This window comes from Opisthocomus hoazin, chromosome 1 (genome assembly GCF_030867145.1).
Source record: "Opisthocomus hoazin isolate bOpiHoa1 chromosome 1, bOpiHoa1.hap1, whole genome shotgun sequence".
In the NCBI taxonomy this organism is placed as follows: Eukaryota; Metazoa; Chordata; class Aves; order Opisthocomiformes; family Opisthocomidae; genus Opisthocomus; species Opisthocomus hoazin.
Window position 1 is genome coordinate 141,979,745 of NC_134414.1, and position 24,957 is coordinate 142,004,701.

At 41.8% G+C, this 24,957-nt stretch overlaps 1 protein-coding gene across 6 annotated transcripts in view; it reads left to right on the plus strand.

Moving 5' to 3' along the window:
* ITPR2 (inositol 1,4,5-trisphosphate receptor type 2) overlaps positions 1 to 24,957 on the plus strand; it is a 282,946-nt gene that overhangs the window by 224,821 nt on the left and 33,168 nt on the right. For all 6 annotated transcript variants that reach the window (XR_012765862.1, XM_075439325.1, XM_075439332.1 and 3 more), the window contains 9 exons: positions 2,065 to 2,257; positions 5,082 to 5,207; positions 8,030 to 8,205; positions 9,526 to 9,690; positions 11,869 to 12,064; positions 14,128 to 14,220; positions 18,951 to 19,078; positions 20,866 to 21,031; positions 22,301 to 22,461. Coding sequence is in view for 5 of the 6 variants with exons in the window: in XM_075439325.1 (XP_075295440.1) it covers positions 2,065 to 2,257; positions 5,082 to 5,207; positions 8,030 to 8,205; positions 9,526 to 9,690; positions 11,869 to 12,064; positions 14,128 to 14,220; positions 18,951 to 19,078; positions 20,866 to 21,031; positions 22,301 to 22,461 (1,404 nt within the window). In the remaining variant the exon portion in view is untranslated. The remainder of the gene's footprint in view (positions 1 to 2,064; positions 2,258 to 5,081; positions 5,208 to 8,029; positions 8,206 to 9,525; positions 9,691 to 11,868; positions 12,065 to 14,127; positions 14,221 to 18,950; positions 19,079 to 20,865; positions 21,032 to 22,300; positions 22,462 to 24,957) is intronic.

The following is a 24,957-nucleotide window of genomic DNA, read 5'->3' on the forward strand; positions in this document are numbered from 1 at the left end:
AGTATGATTTTTGTTTAAAAGACCAAGTCTTGGCCTGGTTCATCAGTTCTGTTCTCTATTGTAAACTTAACCCCTGCCATGGATTGGATTTAGATCGAGATCCACAGAGGAATTTGTGTTCTTAACTCTTGTATCAGTTCCTGTGCTCCTACAGATTTCATGGGTTTGTAGGCATCAAGGTAGGAGTTATACTATAGTATCTGTAGTCCTTAGTGACTCTGTAAGGAGAGGAATTTCTGTGGTGTAACGGCAGCTGCTGTGAGACACTGCAGGAAGAGGAGGCATCTGCCTCTCTCTTGGAAATGCTGTATGAAGTCCAAAACTGGCTGAGTATGTAAACTGCACAGTGTGGCTGCACACAGGCCCAGCCTGAATCTGAGCCAATAGTTTTACCTTCAGTGGGCTCCCAGTCTCCATCAACATTGGACCTGAGCTTGCGGTCTGACGCAAGCGCTTCTGGTCCATATTGTCCTGACTGCCATCAAGACAGGCCATGGCTGGGTCCTCCTCTGTTTCCCACCATCCTTTTTGCCTGATACTGGTCACGTCATCCCACCACAGGATAGATGCAAGCTCCCTGGCTGTAGTTGTCCAGCGGGCAGCTCAGTGCTCCTCTTAACATGTTTAGTACTTTGGGTGTTCCTGAGGTATCTCTTGGCAATTATCAGCTGAGCTATCTGGAGAAGTTGTAAATTTAGGCTTTAAAAAAGCACTGTGATCTGCTTTTATGTGGCCAATAGCTTCTTCTAGTGTAGTTTCTGAAATCTCCTAAATGGAGAGATAAAATCTCCACTACCTCATGGCTGCAAAGCCTGTTCCTCAAGCAGATGTGGAGGCCTTTCTTCTCAGGGAGGCTTTTTAAATGTCATTCTGCGGAGCAGCACATGCAGCTTACTTCTGCATTTGAGTCCCTGACAGAACTGAAGATGTGCTGTCAGCTTCCTTCGCTCACCCTCCCAAGTTAGCTGCTGGTCACATAGTCCTGTTGCACAGCTGACGGCCTGAGACACAACCATTTACTTAGGATACTTCAAAACTGCCTGTTCAAATTTTGTACAATGCACATGCACATGGGCAGACATGAGCATAATTATCCTTCATCTCCAACGCAAATGTGCTTACTATGTTACTCTTAAAAATTACTTAAGACAGGTGTGTTTTTAGTATGTTCACGTAATAGATATGAATTAACAGAGGATAAGGGGAGGGTTCTTTAACGCAGGACTGTGACTGGAAAAATGGAACTCAAGCCAGCATTGCTGCTATATCAAATGGATGTTTGCTGGTCTTTCTCTGAAAGGAGTCCTAGACCTGTTTGACATTTCAGATATAGCTCCCCTATATCGAGGTGTCTCATTTGTTTGATTTGGAAGTCAAATAGTGGTTTTTTTTTTCACTGGTGGCTGTACAGAGACATGGTCTAGGAGTCAAGATGAGTTTTCTACCCATTTCTATGTTTTTAGTAATGTAGAGTCCGTGATCAGAATGGGCAAGCAATTTTAATGACAGTGTGGTGAGATGGAATAAAATCTAGCTCACTCACTGGTAACTCAGTAGGCTCTGAGACACAAACAATGCAAAACCTTGTTTTTTGCCAAGTAAGAACATAAAGACTGACAAGATATGGGTGCTGTCTAAGTAACAAGGTGCTATTTTTGCATGTTCACCTTCACAACTTCATCATAGAAATAGACTCAAGGTGAGAAAAGAATTTCATAATCTGAGCAGAAAGCCCATGAACTTCTGCACTGTTTACTGGGAGAGATTTGTTTCAATTTATTGCAAAATCGAAGCATTCTGAATTAGAGCATTTTTTGTATTTGGGGGAAGTTTGGACCTGGGTTTTGCTTGAGACATGTATTTGCCACCTTATTTTTAGGCAGGCTTTTGAAGATAGAAAAACAGTTTTACTTTGTTTTAGGACTGATTGGTTCAACTTCAGTGTAATATCCAAATAATTTATGCATTAATTTATAAATAAAAGGGGAGCTGTGAACAAGAAAAGATATGACAAAGTGGTTGGAAAGTCACTGATCATGAAAAAAACGTGCATTTTATTTATAGATTGTTCGCCACGACAGAACAATGGAACAGATAGTCTTCCCTGTCCCCAATATTTGCGAATTCCTCACTCGGGAATCCAAAAGTCGGGTGTTCAATACAACAGAGAGAGATGAACAAGGGAGCAAAGTCAATGACTTTTTCCAACAGACAGAGGATCTGTACAACGAGATGAAATGGCAAAAGAAAATCAGGAGTAAGTATTGCAATTTCAAAAAATAGCTTAATTATGCAAAAAGCCTGCTTTTAAGCCTTCAAATACTTTCATTTTAATAATACACTTTTCTCTGTTCGCTCTGATACTGCGACAGGCAAAACTGTTCAGAGCCTGAGAGTGTAGGTCAGCTGAAACACTTGTGTGCCACTGTAAAAGAGGCGTAATATGGAGCAGTTAGTAGTATAAGTAATGTGTTCAAGATGATGTTTTGGACTCCAAAAGTTAAGCTGAGGGATGGATGAACTGGGTGTAGTTCTACTAAACTCAATAGACTTGCACCTAATTAAGCCAAGGCCCCTAATATTTAACAAAAACATGTGGAGCTGCATATTTGAGGTTTGCGGATTCCTAAAAGACCATTAAAAAACTTGTAAATGTCAGTCACTTAAAAACATCTCTCACCAGAACCTCAGCTGCTTTAAATCTGCCCAACTCCCATGGAGTCAGTTCACCTCCGCCAGTTCACATCAGCCTTGCTTGACTAGGCTGCAGTATGTCCCAGTCTGTACACCCATACTGGTGTATGTCCTATGGTGTAGTGGGAGAGGCGTGTGTACCACCTACAACTGCTTGCAGCTTGCGGAGCTGACAAGCACGGTCGAGATCATGGGGCAGAGATCAAAGCAGGGACCTGAAGAGGAGGTGCAGTGAAACCAAGCCAAGTACCCTGAGCTTCTTGTTTAGCGCACCAGTGGGCATTACACCTGCTGGCCCTTGCCAGGGATGGGGCTGCTGCCGCTGCTGATGTCCCAGGGCAGGACGCTCCTGCCAGCTCAGCCACTGTTGACTGTGCCCTTTGCTTATGGAGCAGAGAATCAAGGCTGCAAACTAATTAAGCATCTACAATATCCTTGAGGGATAAGGAAGAAAGTTGTCTTTTATATATGTATATATATAAAAATACACGAGAGCAATCACTGCATTCGCTGCTGAAATGCAGATGCTGTTGGGGTGGCACACGTCAGCTACTCGCAGCAGCATTATGCAATTGATTGGGAAAGCAGAGAAGAATAGCATCTATTGTCAGAGCTGCAGGGAGTTTGGATGGGTAGTCAATGCAGTATGGTTGAATGTAGCATCCGTAACATGATGGAAACATGAATATTGGTTGCAGTTTTCATAAATGTCAATTCCCAGGCTATAGTTTTCAGATGCAGTAGTAAGTTTTCAGTGTGAATCTTTTATCGGCCCAGGTCCGCTTCCATTAGCAGCACTGTAAGACCTTGTCTGTACTGACAAACTGACCAGGGTAGAAGTTGAAAAATAAATGGTTCCAGAATAACTCCCTATCTGCACAGTCTGTTTCGAAATAAAAGTCACCGTATTGTAGAAAAATTAGTAACAAAATCATTCGAGTAGCAAAGTCATCTCTGTGTTTTTTGCTTAAGAAATACAAATAAAAGAGCCCAGCCCTGTGCTTACATAGACCAGACCTGCCTAATGCTATAAGAAGAGAAAATTGGTTTAATTTTATTCAAAACAGAAATTCCTCAATTTCTTTAATCAGTGGAATGGCCCACAAGTCTCCATGTGTTTTTTTCATCTGGATAGATAAAACAGGTTGAGGCTAAGTTCATTCTTTAGCCAACTGTCTGTTAGCATGCAGTCTGCTTTGCTTAAATTGACACGTCATTTGCAATGGCTCCAAATCCTTAAATCTCAGCAGCCAACAGCATAAGGTTATCACAATGAAATCTGAATATTTACCTAATCACCATCAAAGTCTATTTAGACTAAAGCCTGAGACAGTAATATGCAGCTGAAGGAGTCTACTGTTTATAAAAACTTAGCTAGGTGCAGTCAAATCACGAACATGCTCTGCGTACTTGCAGGAGACTCTCAATACTGTAAAATCTGGTTAATAGGAATACATCATTTTCAAATAAACCTCTCCGGCTAGAAATTTTTTCACGCCATTGCACATAGAACCTTGTTTTACATGTTCATTAAAAAGTATTGTCGTGCACTCATATACATGAAGTGCTTGCCTGCTCTTAGTACACTTAGATCTTGTTCCTAGCCTTTTTGCCGAGTTGTTTATGTGACTCTGGACACAAAATCTTAGCCCTGTTTTACCCCATTTCCCTTTTTAGTCGTTTCTTAACTAGGTTATACGTTCTTTGGGCTATAGGCTATTTTTGTGTGTTTGTACAGCACTTCACGTATGGAGATCCTGGCTTCATTTGTATCCCTTTAAGCAGGAGTACAGAGCTGTTTATCAGCAGGTAACCTTTGACGTCTGAGGATCGTGCAGGAAGTAGTCAGCTTGCACAGAACCAAATCCCAGTCAGACCAAATTTTACCGTTCCCCAAAGTGGATCAAGATGTAATTAGTTTGACAGAGGTGGGGAAAATACCACTGTTCTGCATCCTTGCCTATTCCGTCGTTCTTTGAATCATGTCATCAGTGTACTTGGTCCAAATGGGTCATCTAGATGACCTGTTCTGAGTCATCTAGTTGACTGGCATGCAGAGTGCTAAAATCTCTTTGTTTGCTTGATTTTGTGTCTCCATGCACAGAGGCTCCAGTTTCAGAGGCAGGTGAAAAGACTCCTTCGCAAAAGATCCAGTCCTAAAATCTTAGCAGAGGCGAAACTCTCGTATTGGGATCTTTAGATTAAAAGCTCTGCTTGAAACTATGTTTTATAGCAAACCTATGTTTAATATTTGTCTATTTTAGTTAACGTTAGAGATTTGCATATTTTCTTTATTAAGCTGTTTTTTTTAATTCTCTTGAGGCCATTACTGATTGAGTTTCTGACAGCTTTCATTTCATTGATTGCTGCTCTTCTCCCCTTTCTAGATAATCCACCCCTGTTTTGGTTCTCCAGACACATCTCTCTGTGGGGGAGCATTTCCTTCAACCTTGCTGTATTCATCAATTTAGCAGTTGCTCTGTTCTACCCCTTTGGAGATGATGGAGATGAAGGCAAGTGGAGTTTGGGTTTATTTTTCCTTTTAATTTTAGATGTGTTCAATACTAAGGTAACACTTATGTAAAACTGCATCTTCAGGTATGCTTGTATCTGCAGAAGCCGTTTAGTATCTTCTAAGTAGGTACCAGATCTTGTCTGAAATGTGGTAGTTGATCTTCTGTGTGTCACCTGTCCCATGCAATGTGAAGTAAAATGGACAGAACTTAGGTGCTAAGCTGAAGATTATCTAGATGATCTGAGCTAATTATTTTTTTTTCCCTATGGCCATATTGCAGTGTACTACTGCACACATTCAGTTACAGCTTCTGAGCTAAGGAAGGATTTCTGGCAGCAGAGGGACAGAGATAGCTTAAAACTGACCATTTTGAATGACTTGCAGTCTTAAAAACATACAGAATGGAATGACTGGAGAACTAACTTGTTGGATTTTCACTGTTTTGTTTGTTGGGCTAACAGAACATAACAATTGCAGAGGATAAATGCATTATATAAAAATATGCTTAAAATCTGATTCTGTCTCTGCTTCATCACATCATGGGAAATATAGCAAATAATAAATTTCATTAAATAAATGCAGCAGACTACCTGGAATCCTCTTAGAATCCAAAACAAGCTTAAATTTGGATAAAGGAGACTAAATAGTTCAGAATACTGGTAATGGAAGTAGAGCCATTCACCTCTGGGTCTTTGATTTGTGTCCAGTCAGTAATGTGACTGAAAGTCACCTCTGTCTGATGACATGTGAACTGGGCTAGTGGAAGCGGTCCAGCTTCTAGTAGATACATGTGCTTTTCACAAACACCAGAGCTGGCACCAGCAAGCATTCCTGTTGGCTGGCTAAACAGAAAGGCAGCAGATTAAAGTGTATTGGCATGGAGACCATGTTCCCCTTTCACCCTGCGGGGTGGTCTCTGCAGGTCATGGCACAGGCATCTGCGCAGCCTTGCGCAGCAAACCTTGCAGGGCTGTGCTGTGTAAAAGGGAAGCATTTGTGCGTAGTGCTTTCCTGTTTGTAAACTGAAGAGTCACTCGGAGTGCACACATATTACAGCCCATGCAGGATAAGAGAAGAAATAAAGAGATAAAAATAAACCTTTTAAACTACTAAATTTTAGCTAGTCTATACTAATGGAAACCCTCTGGTCTGCGATCTGTAGGTATTAATACTTATTTTGAACTGCAGATCTTCGTATTATTAGTTTATGTGGCCTCAGTAATTCAGTGATAGCGCATTTCAGGGTTCCAGTTCCTGGTGCTTGTAAAAGCAAAAGCTTGAAGGATAAACAATAGGGGTGGCCAAATGGGATTAGCAGGGTCATGAGGCAGCCTCTTTACTTCCAGCCTCCCCCTCCACCAAAAGCTAAGAGATGGAGGCTGTCTCCCATTTTTCCCCTTCACCTTGCTTAAATCCACCCCTACTCCGCTGTCTGAGGTGCCTGGGCTGATCTAATCGTCCCAAGAATGCTGCCTTTTAGTAGACTTCTGCAGTCCTTACATCATACGACACAGGTGAAATTGCACTGCCGATGAGGGCACTCTGCCTGCAGTCTGCGTGTCTGCACACATTACTGGTGTGGGTCCTGCTACGTGGAGTTGTTTGACCTGCAGCAGGGAAGAAGGAAAAATGATTTGTTAAAGAAACACTGAATGCTTTGGCCTCACCTTTCAGATCCACTTGGAAGTTACTGTTTAGGATCCATTAAAAGTTTCCAAACCTTGTTGGCAAAGAAACTATCTGCCAAACCTGACCTTGAACCCCCTGCCAAGCATATAAACACTTCTGAACTTTGGAAAAGTTCGGATGCCATGTGAATGTTGAGGCTAGGGCCTCGTCTCATTGTTTCTTAATCCCACTGATGCTGCTCAGCAGTGTCTCTGTTGCCAGAGAAATAGTGTGATTTCTATTGTGAGTCTGGCTAAATTTTCTACTCCTTTCTCCCCTGTCACTGACCTCTCGGTTCATCTCATAACAATGGAAGTCAGTGTGCAAGTGCGACAGTGCTCTGAGATCTGAATGTGCTTTTTATATCACAGCAACATGGTGTGTTTCCAGGGCTTTAAGCAGAGGAGAGAGGGAAAATAGGGGCATCGCTCAAAACTCGGGGGGAGCCTGGAGCCAGCATCTTGCAGAGCGGCAAAGAGGCAGACCCTGAAGGCAGTGGCTTACATGCTCGCAGGAGCTCAGTGCAAATGGGGTCTCCCCGGGAGCAAGGCACAGCTCTTCAGCTGCTCTCGGCAATGCAGATGCTGCCTGTTCCTGGCCAAGTCCCCGTGGCTGCCTCCCTCTGCGGCGAGTGCCTTGCTCCCGTGCAGAGGCAGAGGCTCCCGCCGAACACCCATGGCCGTTCGGGAGAAAGCTGCTTTTCTAAAACCAGGACGCTTTGGTGCTGTTGACTATCGAAACGTGACGCTACAGCGCAGTGCCACTTGCTGCGCAGCCCCGAGGACCGACTATTTCTGTAGCTGAGCAATCATGGAATTAGACCAGAGGAGCCCTAATGATCCCTGCAGAAGGGAGCTGATTATTAGCTTGTTCCAGGAGAAGGGTAAACTGTTTCATCTCTGAGCACTCGGATTTTAATGGAAATTTCATTAGCTTCTCGTGTTATTTATGACCTGTGCAAAAATCAACAATGTGATGATAATAACAGTTCTTGCTGCAGTTAGGGCAAGTTGTGGTCAGCAGTTGTGATGCATGAATCACACCTTTTGTTAGCTAGATTGGCAAAGGAATTGATCTTTTGGATCTGTTTCCTGGTGAAAAACGGACTCTCCAAAGATGCCTTTCTCAAATCTCCCTTTCTTCTCCGTACAGGCACGCTCTCTCCATTGTTTTCACTCCTCCTTTGGATAGCAGTGGCGTTTTGTACAGCAATGCTGTTTTTCATCTCCAAGCCTGTTGGTATTCGACCCTTTTTGGTGTCTGTTATTCTCAGGTCTATATATACTATAGGGCTCGGTCCTACCTTGATACTTCTTGGTGCTGCTAATGTAAGTACTTAAAAAGCAAGCAGGATTTCTCTTTCAGCAGAAGCAGAGATATTAAGGGTCTCCTATTAAAAAAAAAGCCCTTGATTAGAGCCGTGCAAAGAACTTCTTCTTCTGGTTCACTGGTTAAGCAAAACAAATAAATCATTTCCAGTCATCCCGAAACAGCAGTATCAGCAAAGTGAGAAGCTAAGAAAAAAGCTGGTTTGGTTTTGTGCATATGCAAATATTTTAAAAATAAAAACAATATGAAATTTACAGAAAAATTGCTGAATAAAAGGAATAAAATTTACAGACTTTTACTCATGTTAAAAGAGCAATTTTGTCTACCAATATGCTCAGCAAAATTAACACAAACTTATGAGATCTTTCTGTCAACTTAAATCTGTATTTTTGAGAAGAAAAAAGTTTTCAAAACTAAAAATTCTCTCAGCCCCTTTCCAGATTTCTTAACTTACTCAAGTCTATGTTTGCATGTTTACTGAGCTTATACACACTCATGCTTGTAAGTTGTCTGTGTAGAGTTCTGCCTGACTGCCACAGCTCTAATTCACCTTAGCACCAGGCAGCAAAGTATTGGGCTATTTACCAGCAGGTCTGTGAGAATTTCACATATGTAATGCTACCCAGATCTATAGTCTAAGGTAAAGGCAAGTAAGCTGCGCTTGCCTGTGCCAAACTTGTGAAAGAAAAAAACATGTTGAGTCCTCATTGCTTGTCCTGGACTATCAAACAGATGAGGTTAGCCCCGTATAGACTTCTGCACCACTGCGTGCAGGCAAAGCTCAGGAGCAATGGAGAATCTGATGCCGTTGCTTAAATGCTGTAGTTCAAAAATGCCCCCAGTATTTTTTTTCAGGGGTTTTATATTGAAAAACACGATCTGAAGGAAATGGTAGATCTCACACGTGCCCCACACACTTTCTGTTGTGTTACTGTTGTTCTCTTCGTAGTAGAATGCTCAGCTGCTTTTACATAGTCTTGGGTCTAAACTCGAAATTGTTAGGAATTTACTCCCCAGTGGTTTTTTTAATGTCCTATGACGTTAATCCCACCCTGCCTACTCACAAATGTTATAGAAATAAATCACAATGTAATGAGGCACGGTGCAGTGTTAGAAGGGTGATGTACTTCCACTTTCTCTCCTGGGCTGATTCCTGGTGTATCTTGGGAGCTGAATTTCTCTCATCTGACTCCAGCTATCTAGAAGTTGAACATTTAGTCAAAGCAGCATATCTAGACTTTTTGCACGTTGCAGCAATGCAAACAATTAATAACAGGATTTTTCTGATGGAATAAACCTAGCCTTTGTTACCCCCCCAGCTTTGCAACAAAATAGTGTTTCTGGTGAGCTTTGTTGGGAACCGTGGAACTTTCACCCGTGGCTACAGAGCAGTCATCATGGACATGGCTTTTCTCTATCACGTAGCATACGTACTGGTCTGCATGCTGGGCCTCTGTGTGCACGAATTCTTCTATAGTTTCCTGGTAAGTATGTGCTTCTGTGGAGGGGAAAAGTTTGCAAAAATAGAAAATACCGTTACCCATGCAGCTGTCTTCAATTTCTTCCTGACAATCAAGCCAAATCATGTGTATTTTTAGCATCCTGTTTTGTTGCTGCCCCTTAGGAGCTGCTGTTTTCATTAGAACCTGTTTCTGTTAGGGCTTATTTTATCTCTTTAGAGCTGAAAGTTTGCCCCTTTCTTTTCAGACAACCAGCATATAGCCCACTCCTTTCTCCCACCCTTCCCCAGCGTACATATAGTGTATGTACATTGTTCCTGTAGCTTGTGTCACTCATAATTTCTTTGGGACAGGAGTTGTCCACTGTTATGTGCATCATACCTCTACCAGCGGATCCCATTCCTCAGTCCATCCTACAGTCCTAATTTAAAAAAAAAAAAAAAAATTCCTTGGGCAACAGGGACAGCATGCCTCTGGTGTAGCAGGAAGTTTCATCACTTGCAATGTATCCCAGTTACATTTTCTTTTGTTGCCATTATCCAGGTGAAATGCCTTTTTATAATACCTTACAGGTGCAATGAAAATGAATCACACAAAATTATGGTAAACTCAGCTAACTGCTCCCTTCGTGCTGAATAGCAGTAAAAGGTGTTTCACTGCTCTTGTTTCGCAGTCCATTTGCTTTAAACTGGAGCACGTAAAACTTCTTGGGAGACTGACTGAATTGTGGTTGTTTACGTGGGTTCACTTGCCCGTTGTATTTTTCTCAGCTTCCTGAATAGTGGTGAGCCCCAAGCATTTTGCAGAGGTATGATAAGCACACTAATATTGTCAGGTGTTCAGTCCCTACTCTGGTGGAGCTTCTGCTGAAGTCAGGTTTTCCAGATCTTGACACTAAAGTCAGCTTCAAAGCTTGGGCAGATTTCAAAGGAGCCAAGATTTTGTGGCTGTAACTGCAGGACCCTTTTCAAATGGATGCGGCTCTCCTGCTAACTGATGCTTACCTTAAAAAATGCACAGCAAATTATCTGTTATTCCTTCAAAGAATAAAGGTGATCTCTACCTTAAAATACTTTCCGAAGTTTACGGAACATTTTATGTATGTAGTTTTTTCTGTGACTACTATTGACAAATGTCCATGATTTATGGATGTTATAATTGTCCACATTCTCAAGTTACTTCCAGGTGTTCACTTTGTAGTGGAAATATTCTAAACTCTAGTATTTGTTCCTCACTTTAAGCTTTGTCTTGTATGGAATGAATGATAACTGTCTTCCCTCTTTCCTGCTTTATTATTAATCCTTTCACAAGGCTGTGGATTTCAGATCTTGTGAATTGTGACTAATACGTTCTTCTGTGGACCATTCCGATAAATCATACTGTGTGACTTCAGATCTCTAATCTGTGTGTTTTGAAATGGAAATACATACATTATAGATAAGGTCCAAAGCACTATAGAACATCAATAGAATTGTAAAAGAAAAAAAGCTATAGTTTCTTGAAAAGCTCTTACCACATTTAATTGCTATTTTAGGCTTTTGACATTGAAAGAAATATTATCTTAATGTATATTTTTCTTTAAAGTTCAATACCAGGAAAGCATATAGTGCAGTGTAAAAAAAAAATGGAAGTTTCTAGTTTTATGCAAACAGTGGAATGATTTTAACTTTGTCCCAAAAAGAGATGGCCCCAATCCTTATACATGCGAGTGACTGTTAAAAGATGCCATGAGCTCAGAGAAACAGTTTACACACATATAATTACTTGCATACATGAATACATTCTTTAGTTGCAGCCCATGCGTGTTTACAGATGGGAGATAACAGGAAAAATTAATTTGTAGATCCATAGTATGAAGACACTGTTTTTTAATTTTAATCTAGCCTGGTTTTGAACATGGGGAAACAACAGGTCTTGTTGATAACCATTACCGACGTCTAGATCAGGCTCATATACAATATATACTTTGTGGCTTTGGATTTTGCTATAATTGACCTTACAATTTAAAGTTCTGTGCTAGATTTTCTCCTCCTATAAGCATCCCCAGCTCCCACTGAAATCAGTGGGAATTGTGTGTTTATGAAGCTGAGAATCTAGAACATGACTAGATGTATGTTTCAGTAGTTCAAATTGTTTTCCTATGTAGTATCTATACATTGCCTCATTTGTATTCATTTTTCCTCTACTCTCTGCTTTTTCCAGCTGTTTGATCTGGTGTACAGAGAAGAGACTTTACTAAATGTGATAAAAAGTGTTACCCGGAATGGTCGTTCCATTATCCTCACTGCGGTGCTGGCGCTCATCCTAGTTTATCTCTTCTCCATCATTGGATTCCTCTTCTTGAAAGATGACTTTATCATGGAGGTCGACAGGTTGAAAGTCAGGACCACTGTTGCAGGTATTGTTTTTTATATTAACATTTGCTTCCAACATACTATTTCTGTCTGTCTAACCTAACTTTCCTCTGAGGAATTCAATTTTTTTATTTGTATCTGCGGGAGCAGAACTAACTCCGTTACACCTTAGGACTAAATTAAGTCTCTCAGTAAAATTTAATGTGTAGGGTTGTTTTAGACTAATTTTATCTGTTGAAATACTAAAATCTAACACTCACACTTGATTTATTACATTTTCTTTCCTAACTCATGCTAATATAAAAAAAAAAAATCTAAATTTCCTAAGTGTTTGGAAGAGCTACTCAAAGTGGATTCTATTAGTTCTCAACCCACCTTTAAAGCAGCTCATAGTATTTTCTGTGTACTGCATGAGGCATGTGATCTTAACATGTTCAGTAGATGTATCCATTTGATTACTTTTTAAGCTTCATCCAGCAGAATTTTATTATAGAATCAATACTTCTGCTGATAGGAAATTTCCTGGAGCAGCTTTTAAATTCAGTGTGTTTTTCACAAACATCACTGTTGGTGTATATTCATAGCTTCAGTAAAATCATTGGGAGGTTTTTACCCAGCTTTAAAGAGGCCAGGATTTCAACTTTCGGAAATGAGAAATTTTACCAGTGTGGACCGAGAGTTAGAAAACTCTCTAGAGTTTCTAACTAGAAGAAAGCCAAGTCTGATCTGTTGAGCTCTTTGCATATGCTGCCAACCAGCTTGCTGGAAGCGTGGGCAGAGAAGTAACCGTCTGCATAGAAGTACCTAAGAATAGGTTGTGATTAAATTCACAGAGGCCTGGTTTTCCCAAATGCTGAGCTCTTCAGACCTGTACGTAGGCACTGAACGGCTAGTGAGATCCACCGCAGACTGTGTGTGCTCAGTGTTTGCCAGCCTTTTCCTAAATTTTTGATTTCAGGACCTAAAGCACACAAACAAGGCAAAGCTCATTCAAGACTTGTATGCGTGCTGTACTCGTATACCTGTTTTGATACCACATGAAAAAAAGGAACCTGACAGATTTGTTTTTGCCACCGATCCTCTTAAAAGGACTAAGTTGGCTTACATTTGAGTTAACTATTCATTTTGGGACAGAACTTAGGATCTAAAGTTTCATTTTAAAAGGTAATTGTGACCATCATGGAAGAACGGATGCAAGGCTACACACAGCGCTGGTCTGGTCCAGTGCAGTAGCTGCTGTGTGTTTGTGCTGTTGGCAGATTTCTGTGGTGTAGATATATTCTTGCTGGCTTTATACACTGCCATTCCTCATCGAAAAGTCATCAGGAAAATATGCTGGTGATATACTGATAGAACATTATGCATCCCAAGACAAGTGCTTTAAATGTTTTCTGTATAATGTAGCACGAAGAGAAAGCTGGGACGGATGTTTTCTGTTACACAGATTGTCTTAGACTGTTACTTTGGTTGTATGATTTTGCCTTCATTTTTTTCCTCCTCAAACTTTTTTGTGTCTCTGATTTGAAATGCAGAAAATTGTTGAAGATGCACAAGATAAAATTGGTTTGATAAAATCAAACTGATGTACACATTTACCTACTTTGGGAATGTTAAATTAGTGTTTTACACAAACCCATCCATATTTACAAATTAGTACCAAACTGTGTTATAATCCTTGAAAACTCTTAAATATTCTACATTCAGGATAACTCAACATCAGCTTGGTGTCCTTCTTGTCAGCTTTTGTGAATAATTTATGTAATGGTTTTAAAACTGACATTATTTTCATATCTGACAGTTGTTTCTTGCTTTGAATATACTTTGTTCTACCCAGAAGTAACAGCATTTGATGTAGATTCATTAATTTCAAGAGATGAAATGGGAATAGCTGTGTTATACAGTAAATATAAAACTGTTGTTTTTTTCCTTGTGATTTCTTTGAGCTGTTGAGGCAGACTGTTTGAGGAAGGAGGGATTGGTGGTATAGTTTGTTCTGCTTTTCCTTCTCAACTTTTCAAATCAGTGATTCGCTTCTAGAAGATAATGATTTCAAACTTTGTATCAATGCAGTATCTGTCTTTTTGTCAATATCCTACTTTTTCCACAGGTATTGGTGAAGTCCCCACTACAACCCTCACATCAATGATGGGAGCCTGTGCGAAAGAGAACTGTTCCACAAGCATCCCAATTATTAACCCAGGTCAGTGCAGAAGGTCCCCAAACTGATGATCAATTAGAACTGAGGGAACATTTGCGTGTTATTATTGCAGAGACTTTTGCTAGTGTGGAAAGTGATGGTTATTGTAAATTGGAAGTGCTCAACTTCCACAAGGCTTGGAGGGTAGCTGGCAACTTGCCTTTACTGTGAGTGCTTCCCACACCTGGTTTCCAATTGCACTGACATTAATTTTGTTATTAAAAGAGCTTGCTGAATCATTATGCTCGAACATACAGGTTGCTTCTTTCTAACTGACTTTGCTGAGAGAAAAAGCTTGCTGCTTATCTGCAGCATCCTCACCTGCACACAGTGAGCCACTGTTAGATCTATTTAGGGACACATAAATTGATGTTAATGGCGCAACATATATCAGCAAACTTTTGTGTATGCTTTTTACATGCTTCTAGGCCAAGGCTGTGGCGTAGCCAGAAGACGAAGAGCCCAGATCCAGGATCTAGTTACTATGTCTTAATGAGTTACTGTGGCTCAGCTAAGCACAGGCAGCAGTCCATCTGTGCTTTCTTAGCTGGTGGCAAATGCAAGGAAATGCAATTTACGGTTGTAAGCCTTGCTTGCGATGGAGAACTTGCATTGCTTCATGCCTGTGGAAGAACTTAGTTGCTCTGGTTCAGCCCAGTTTTACTTTGGCACCTGCATTGTGAATCTGATCTGTATGTCAGAAGGACCCTGTCAGCTTTAAATATGCTCTGGTAAAATAAAAGATCTGACCAGTGTGTCCTGCTGGGGCAGTTACCAAGTGCCAGTTACTAGATGCTGGGTCAGGAAGGAACTTTTCCTAGATGAAGCTGACTGTGCTTTGGCCTCTTCTGTAGTTTGAGTCTACAGGGTCACTTGGGAGTTTTTGCTGGCCAAATGTGCTGCTGGCCAGGGACCTTTGGCGGTGGTGCTACCCCATCTCTCCTACTCTCTTCCTGTGGCACAGTCTAGTTGTGGTGGTTGGTCTTTCACTACAGATGTTAAGTTTGGTTTAGCATGTTATGGCCTCTGCACAGTGGATGGTCTACAGGCTTCAAATATTTACTCCCACAGTTGCTTGTGGTTGCTAGGGGCTGAAACTGAGGACAGAAGTGGTCCCTTCCTATCCTGTCTTCCGTTATAATGCTGTTTCACATGCTTTATTCTTCCACTACTAATTTTTGAGGTTTTAGGATCAAGGGTTTCAGGGAGAGGGCTAGAAAAGTAGGCTTTTTCTACCCAGCTGGTGTGTAAACAGACCTCCTAAACAACATGGGAGGATGTCTGACTAGATAGAGAAAACAGTCGAAGAGCTATTGGCAAAGCTGCGGTGTTCACAGAGAAATTAGTCAGTCACAAGAGACACAGTGTGGCTTTTGCCCAGTTCTTTAAACTGCAGAAATCTCACACTTCTTATTGTTTGGATACTGTTACTTTAAAATTAAACAAGGATGAGCACTATACAAAACATCTAAGTGCACTGTCACTTAATCTTGGAGAAGTTTTATTAGTCCAATAACATTAAAAAAACAACATTCAGCAGGAACAGTTTTGCTCATCTTAGCTGGTGAAATACCTGTCAAAAAGTAGTGTTCTGCCTTCAGTCTTCTCCTGGGACAGATCTCTCTTCTGGCGAAAGCGTGAGCGTGATGGAATGCAAAGGCAGTTCAGCCCGAGATTCGGTGGGATTCACATTGTAGCAGCATGAAGAAGTCCACAGCTGTCTGTAGGAAACATAAAATGTTCTCACTGGCATCTCAGGTCCAGCATGGAGACATAAATAGGTTGCTGTTTGGATCAGATCACCACTAACAATTTGTTCTGGTGAGACTGTGCTTCTGCCTTGAATTTCAGTGGTTGAACACATGCTCAGTCATTGCTCATGTGGTGAGGGATTTAATTTGGGAGCCAGTCTGCCCTGCTCAGAGAGTGTCCCCTGTCTACAGCCTGCTTCCTCACTGCTGCACTGAGCTGTCAGCATGAGAATATTTTGCCTCATCTCCCTGGGTTCTCCCACTCTTCATTCCAAAGGCATTTCCGTATCACTGAAGTCTTTGCCTGGTGAAGCACTTAATCACTTAAAGGAACTTCATATCCTACAGTACGTGGCTCTTGGCGCTTTGTATCCCATGAAGGCGTGCTAGAAAGGTGCAGAGATACCTGTTTTTAAAAGGGCACATTTTCAAAGGCTCATTCCACTCCCCAGTCTGGTACCGCTCCGTGCAAGTTCAGCTAGATCCACGTGGACACTGGTGTGTCTCTTCTGCCTGTGCTTGTGTTGGAGATCAGGCCCAGAAGCCAGGTCGCTGGGGGCCATCAGATGAGGAACTCTGAAGTCAATCTTCCTATCATCCCACTTACTACCCTGTGATTAACATGGTGGGGTGGTCTTAGTGCTGTGTTATCTTTGAATTAAACTTAATCAGAAGACAGCCTACCTAACTAATGCTGTCTAGCCACTAATGGGCCACTCAGCAGGCTGGAGCTGGTTGCACGTAAAACCCCTGAACCTCAATTAGTGTCAACACTGGGACCTTAGCAACTCTACAAATCCACTCCTTTCAGTAGTATGGGCATAGCCTGTGTCAACAGGGGCTGAGTCTGGGCTATGAGCCCTGCTGAGCACCAGGGCAAACCAGCCAGGGAAGAACATGTGCCCCTAGGGTTATGCGCTTCCCAAATTGAAGGTAGCCCTTGTTGCTCCACGTCTGGGAGTGGAAGTAGAGTAGGCGTGCGGATGTCTGTACCCTCCCCACAGCCTACATTACCACACTGGAGGATTCTGCCAACTTCAGGCTGCCTGCTGTCCAATTCTCTGGCAAAGAGTAACCTGAGCTTGCTTTTCTGGGTGCATGTGGGGTGCTGATTCTCTGTGTTGTAAGATGTGCCAGTCAGCTGAAGAGTGGTATCTTGCGTCTGGGCTTGCTCTGAATTTGCATCTTGGTGGACACAGAGAGTTGTGAGTTACATTTTCTAGAAGATAACTCTCTCTGGTGTTGGAGCTTCCCGTTCGCAGCCGTGGCTTATCCTTGCTGTTCATCAGAATCCGACCATCTGCTGTTTCCAGCACCTGACCATGGTCTTGTGAACAATGAAAATCTTGTTCTGTAGTTACCTAAAGGAAATACAACCTGTGGCTTCTATAAAGGTTTTAATTAATCTTGTGGGTGCTCATCTTCTCAAGCACAGCTATTAGCTAAAAAAAATGGATGGAGTAATGTTTGGATGGGGAAATAAAGGCAGGGTACAAAAGCAGAGTACGTGAACTGGTATGACTAAGATCACAGTGCTCGTAAAAAATGTCCAGATGTGACAGAGAAAAAAAGCTTTTATTGTTTCAATCCTTTCAGTTTCAATATTTCAGCATTTTTTTTTTAAATCTGTAGTTACTCGTGGTAGTAGTGTTTGTAATGATCATATAGTTTAAACAGGGAAGCATATCCTTATGTCTGCTTTTGCTTTTCTTGTTAGTCAGAGTTCCTTAAATCAGGAGTTCTTTCTCATTTAGTTTGCTTGTAGAGCAAAAACAGTGGTGGCAAAGGCAGCAGATACAAGCTCCGTTCTGCAAATAACAGTCGTGATGCATACACCACATTTGGGAACCCATGTTTTGAATCCAAATTGCTTGTCTGTAATGTGAGTGCTTTCAGTCAATTTAATTTATCAAAGTCTATCTCAGTGCCCCAGATGTGGTGGTTTGGGGCTGTTAAATATGTTGTTTCGATTAACTATCACAGCAGGATGTTGTTATTTATTAAGCTATGTTACAGTAAGTGCATAAAGCAAACCAAGTGAGAATCACTGCCTTCACCACTTAAGCAACTGTATCCCTGAAGAGAAGGGAAGGCAGGAGAAGCGGCAGTCACAGTCCTGACCCTTCAGTACAAGCCAGCGGGACACAGGGAACAACTCAAGCCGTGCTCTTCAAAAGGGGGCGGTTGATGCAGCCGCAGCATGGGGGAGTGCGTGGTGAGAGGAATTCTGGCTGGGAGGACAAAGTCCCCCTGGGGACTGGTGTTCCAGCCCAGCTCCTCTGCATGTTGAAATATCTCCTGCACAATAGTACCCTCTGTGGCTCGGCCAAAACCACGCAGCAGCTCTGCAGCAGAGATAAGAATAGAATCCAAATTTTCAAGCTGAGGTCACAGAGAGTCATTCATTTAATGTATATCAGACCTGCGCTTCGGCACATGTGCTGGTGGACAGATCATGGACAGATTTGCTTGTATAAAAGCCAACCCCTCCTTAATGATCTGAAATGCTAACATGACTTGGCTTGTACATGAGTAGGTAGAGGAATGATTTCACAGGAAGACAAACCTTTTACGACTGTGCTTCTAATTCTGTGTTTGTATTGCTTCTCATGTATGTGTCAGCTGCACACTTAGGAGGCCCACTGAAAAAGCAGTCGTGCTGAAACCAGTGGGAGTTCTTGCAAGGAAAAGGGGTACTCCTGTGAATAGAGATGGCAGCTCTGGGTCATTAACAGAGTTACTGGTGGGAGAACTGCTTGCGATTTTCTCTTTCTCTCTTCAGGCTAAGTAAGCCTGACGTGCCTAAGTAAGTCGCCAGCAGCGATGTGCAACTGGATAGGGATGATTAGTGAAATTCTAGCTGAAGAATATGAAAGGCAGATGTGTATTGCAGTTGCTTTCTCTAACACAGAATTGTGGCTTTGTTTGATGAGTGATCGTTTGATGCTGTGGTTCCTAAAGCTGCTGCTCGCCTATTTGCAGGTGAAGAGGAGGAGGATGGAATAGAAAGGACCTGTGACACCCTGCTCATGTGCATTGTGACCGTATTAAACCAAGGCCTGCGAAATGGTGGCGGTGTGGGAGACGTGCTCAGAAAGCCATCCAAAGATGTAAGTGTTTGGCGGAGGAATTGCATTACTCCCTGTGCATCTCATGAATGGCAAAGTCAGTTTTTGGAGGCTATAGACAGTATTTGTATGTAGTTTGCTCTAATGTCACACAGTTGATTTATCCATGTAATATTTACATCCCAGATGGAATATTTAATGGGAACAGCTAAGCTTGGTCTACTTGAAGAAAGGAACTCTAGGTAGTAGTTTACCCCTGCTGGAAAACTGGAGCATGTTGTAATCTTCCACGCCCTGCTAAGAAGTGTTGCTGGGTTGAATCACTCTTCTGTTACGCTAGGAATTATAAATGGAAACTTTTGAAAGGGATTGATTGATGAGTATATGTCAAGACTCTCCACTGTAATACAGAAGGTGTATTTTTAGCCAAAATTCAGCATGGCATCTGCCCTGGAATAGGTGCTGTTGTTTACTTGTACTCAGCTAGCATCCAGGTCAAAACAATTTCATGTGTCATGGTATATGTTGTCTTCCAGAAGTTTCCTCCAAAATTCAATTCATTTAAAGAATACTCATAATATTTGGGTAGTTTTATGCATTTTTATTCAAGTTCAAAAAGAACATCATAAATAAAGGCAATCTAGCAGCACTTTGCTTTGTGACCCACACCATAACACAAGGATCAAATTCACAAGTAGGATCTCAGCAGGACTTGCAGAGTCCAGGGACAAATAACTCCAATCTGGATGGAAGAGCTCTTTGTGCTGGTAGTAGGAATCTAGGTCCTATCTCATAGACTGGGAGGTTCTGCAGGAACTGTAGTCCATCCCCATGAAGTCTGTAAATGCTTACAGACTTTGAAAATGGCCCTTGCCACTTAGCAGTTGTTTAATGCTAACTACATTAAAGCACTTCACAAAGAGTAGCACTATTATCCCAATAAATGTGTGTAAAACTGAGAAAGCCAGTGACTTCAAATTCAGTATGATCGTGAAGAAAAGGACTTGGGTTTTATGTTCCTCCTCCTTATACTAAGTGTTACCTCCTGTTTGCCACAGAACAGCTTTGCTATTTTTAGAGCTGTTAATGGGAGTCAGTCCAGCCTTTGCAAGAAGGAAAGTAGTTATGATGTAAAACCAAGAGTGTGATGAAATGGGGAATATAAACACTTAATGTGTGTGTGCGCATGCATGTGTGTATGTATGTGTGTGTGCATGTTGTGTTCCCGAAAGACACGAGCTTGGTCTGCCAACTTACAGCCCCATGACTGCATTAGCACAGTGCTAAAGCCATTAACATGCCCTGCCTGGATGCAGAGGACAGTGGCCTGGCCTTGGCATCGCGCAAGCATGCTCCCTGGTTTCCAGTTGTTCGGCATGTAAGCTTGGCATTGGTCTGCAGTATTGCACAAAGACATACCATAAGCATATCCCTGTATGTCACAAGGCAGTATGAAGAAAAGCTGTCGTTGCTCTCAGTGGGTACTAGGAACTGCAGCTCCCTGTTTCTGTACTGGCAAGGGAGTTATCTTCAGTCAAGCACTACACTAATGCATCTACACTGCGTCTGGTACACACGCTAGTCTCTTCTTCGTGCTGTGTGAAACAACGTAAAGGACAACAGGAGTCCCAAAGAGGTAAGAGCTCATGAAGTCAGATCTCCTTTGCTTAGTCACATAGGTAGTCCGTCGCTATTTATATGAGTAAGGCTAGCAAAATCTGGCATATGAAAAGACAGATGTGTAGCTTTGCTTGAGCTAGTATGAAAATATTTAATATTTCAGAGGTGTACTATTTTTATAACTTATTGCAACCTTATTATTGTTTCAGGAGCCCTTGTTTGCTGCACGAGTTGTTTATGATCTTCTGTTTTACTTCATTGTCATAATTATTGTTCTAAACCTAATCTTTGGAGTCATCATTGATACATTTGCGGATCTCAGGAGTGAAAAGCAGAAAAAGGAGGAAATATTAAAGACAACCTGTTTCATCTGTGGTAGGTGTTACTGAGCTATTGAAACATTTTATGGGTAAAAGAGTGAAATGAGCTATTCCTCAATAAATAACGCGTGAACCTAAAGGGTGGTTATCTTCTACAGCGAAAGCCTGTGAACATGTCATAGTTTGGTTCCAAATTTATTCCCTCTTAGTAGGAAGAAGATTTGGTTTAGGAGTCAAAAGCTAGTTTTTCTAAGAGGTGGCTTCACAGTCTCCACCCAGGATCTGAGGGGGAAGAGCCGTGTCTCACACTTGCATCATCACCACTAATGGAGACGGTGCAGCTGCTGAATTTATTTCACAAAGCGTGATGCAGATGAAAGTACAGCTTGCTATTTCACAGCACAGTGCATTCCAGAAGGGTAACGATGGTAAAATCCACCTGTTTCAGAAGGTGATATGAAACAGGGAACAAAAGAATTAAATTAAAATCATCCCCACAAAACCCACGAATAAATCGTGTTTGTTCTGAAGTGCACTCACAAAGAGGGGCAGACCTTCACTTCCCTAGAGGACTTTAGAAATACCTTCTTTTTTGTAGGCTGGGTGTTGTTTCCATGGTTGTACTGACAGGGATGAACACTGTGCAGAGCACGACAGCTTTAGTGTCTGTGGAAGGCTCCACGAGTGATCCGGGGAGGAAAGCTGTAACACGGAGGCAAACATTTGTGAATGCTGTCCTTCCTCGCTGTGGTATTCTTCTTCAGAGATTTGGCCCGTTACAGGAAAAAAGAAAAATTCTTGTGACTACAGCTCTGTAAAGACTGTGTCTACAAAGCTGCAGAGACTCACCCTCGCTGCTATGTTTAAGTGCACAAACAATCCCACTGCAGCTGAAGTGGGACTATTCACATGCTTGATGCTAAATGTCTGCATAAATCTTTGCAAGATCAGGACCTGGACTGCAAGCTGTGTGCTTACCAGTATACATTTAGAAAGAATCAGAGCCAACATTTGTAAAGCGCTTTATAGCCCTCAGCATAGAAGGCACTGTAAAACTGTAACATATTTATTATATTGTTATTGTTATTAAGAGGAAATATCATGTAAGAGAATAAACGCTGTGCTGAAAGAATTCTGTCAGGAATGCCTTCTGGCCTGGTATTTCTTGCCTTGCAGTTACTGTGTGCGGTTATAGCTTTTAAATTAAGATCCTTGAAATTTGTAATTCTTTAAATTAAGTTAGGTTCCTTTAACGTATTTAACAGATTTAGGTATTTCTATGTTGAAGTTTATTTTTCTGCATTATGTTCATGTCTTTTTGCAGGACTGGAGAGAGACAAATTTGATAACAAGACTGTTTCGTTTGAGGAGCATATAAAGTCAGAACACAACATGTGGCATTATCTGTACTTTATAGTTCTTGTCAAAGTTAAAGATCCAACTGAATACACTGGCCCGGAGAGCTACGTGGCGCAAATGATTGTGGTAAGTCAATTTGGGCACATGCTTTATGCTCCTTGCAGCTAGAGCAGAGAATATCTTTCTCTTCCCTCTCTCTGAACAATAGGAGGCATCGATCTGTATTTTTAAAGATCTTTTCACGTGTCTTAGACAGTCTGCAACAAAGCCCAGTCTTAAACATAATGAAAAAGATGAAAGCGCAGGCCACAGTCTCCGGTTTGGCGTTCGTGCTCTCATGCTCCGTGGGTTCTGCTGCCTCATTAGCTAAACCGGGGGCAGAAGAGCATGCATCATAACATCTGCTGCTGCTCCGGCTTTGTCCAGTACCTCTGGGCTGTTGTCCAGAAAAATAACATCTCCTGCTGAACAGTGAAACGCAGGGTCAGTGTTGAGGGCTAGTGCTCTTCTCCTGTGACTGCTCTGAACAAGCTATTGAAAAGACCAGGAAGAGCTGCTGCTGAGTATTCTGGTGCAGCATTTTCTTCCGATGGACTTCCTGGCAGGTATTGCACTGCTCAGGGCCTGTGCCGGGGTCTGTGGTTGCAGAGCTGGCATATGTCTGAATCCCAGAGGAGGGTGTAACCCAATGCGCATCAGGCTTTGCTGTTTATGCATTTCTGGAGTCACATTTCTTAGTGACAATATCTGCTCTGTTATCCCTCATCAGGCCTTTGATTATGCATACTACCCAGCCTCACTAGTGAGATGCTGGGTGCCCTTTTAGTCTTCAGTGTAGCCAAGGGAAGATTCTCCTCCTATGACTTCAGCTGTCTTCAAGTCAGGCACCTGATTTAAATCGATTCCAGCTCCCTGCCCTATCAGTGTGAAAGGCTGGGTTATTTATCCTGCCTTAAGACAGGTGTCTCAGATAGCTGGGGTGACTCAGCCTGGCATTGCCTTTCTCAATCCATGGAGAGCCTAAATGATCAGTTTAGACAAGATGCCTAATTGGGAGCTGGCTAAAATTAGAGGAGATGACTCCCAACCACTGCACAGGCTTACGCAGAGGAACTCGCATTAGTGGAATGGCTCATGTTTAGACAGGAGTGCGCGCTTGAATGCTACAATGAAATGGAGTTTTTATAAGTGCTATTACCACTACACAGGAAGGTGGTGTGGCAGGTGATGGGAATTCCATGCTTGGGTACAGAGGAACAGCCTATGTCCATGGAAATTTTGAACCATCAGTCTCATTGCTTAGCTCAGGGCATTTAGAGTGTTAGGCAGTAATGGATCTACACTGCTGCAATATGACTGGTGAGACAGAAAAAGTAAAACAAAGCTTGTATCCTCTGTTCCATTACAACAAGTTATTCATAGTGGCAAGTTGTCCTCTTACACATGAAAATATTTTAGCTTATCTCAGAAATGCACTTTAATTCATGGAATCAATAATGTCTCCAGACTCTAGAGCTTGTCTCATTTGTCTGTTCCTTCTCTACTCCTCCTCCTGCAAAGTTTGTATGATTTTAAACTTTGTGGATATGTATGTTAAGTATTAATGTTTAATTCCAAGGGGTGCAGTAATATTCATGGTAAGTGTATTCATCCTGTGGCAGCAGTGGTTTGACTTTTCTGATGTAATTCACTAATGTATTTTACGTTTACATTAATGGTGGGAACTCCTGTTTGAATATCTAAAATACCAACAGAAAAGCACCAAACCACATGTGACCTCAAGCACTGAACTGATTTCTCAAAGCCCCTGTTCCTCTGTGGCAGAATGCTGGTGGTTTAAGTGGTTAGTAGTAATCCAGATTTTGGGATTATTTAATCCTCTGAAGGAAGGCTTGTTTTTTCCATGGGTATATAGAAAGTTAGTGGTTGTTCTGGATGATGGGAGAGGTACGTATGGACCTAGAAGTGTAAAGTTTACGTGGAATGAAAGAGGGAATGGAGGAGTGAGGAAAAAAAGGAGAAACAAATGTTTTAACAGACTACTAATGGCTGTTGTGGGATTAGTAATTGTGTCTTTGTGTAGTTTAAATTCCCAGTACAAAATCTAGGCAAAGCGTGCTGCAGAAATTCTGGTGCTGCATAGCAGAAGCGAATGGAATTGCTTAAGTTAACAAAAAAGGACTCTTTCTCTTGGAGCCAGAGAAATTACTGTATACTGTGTGGTACAAGGAATATTAAGAAATGAAAGAAAATAAACTGACTGGAAGAGTGGAGTATTCTGGAAGTATGGTGTTCAACTGGAAGAAGATATTTAGAGATACAGCTTTGCTTAGGACCGAAAGAAGAGTCAAAAGGAAAACACTCAAAGGTAGTTTTGCATCTGTCAGCCGTATGAGCTGATGTAGCCTAAATGTTTGGTGTGTTTCAAACACAGCACGACAGTAATGAAATTGCATGACAAGCGTATGAGATGTACTACATTCCATGCAGAAATTAAGCCTGAGGTATGGTTTTTGTCCTGAAGACAGAGAGAGAAGCTGATTCAGAGTTTGTGACAGACTGAAAGCTGAGCGACCATTCTTGTGATGCTGGGAGAGGTGACCAAGTCCCTGGTAAGAGACC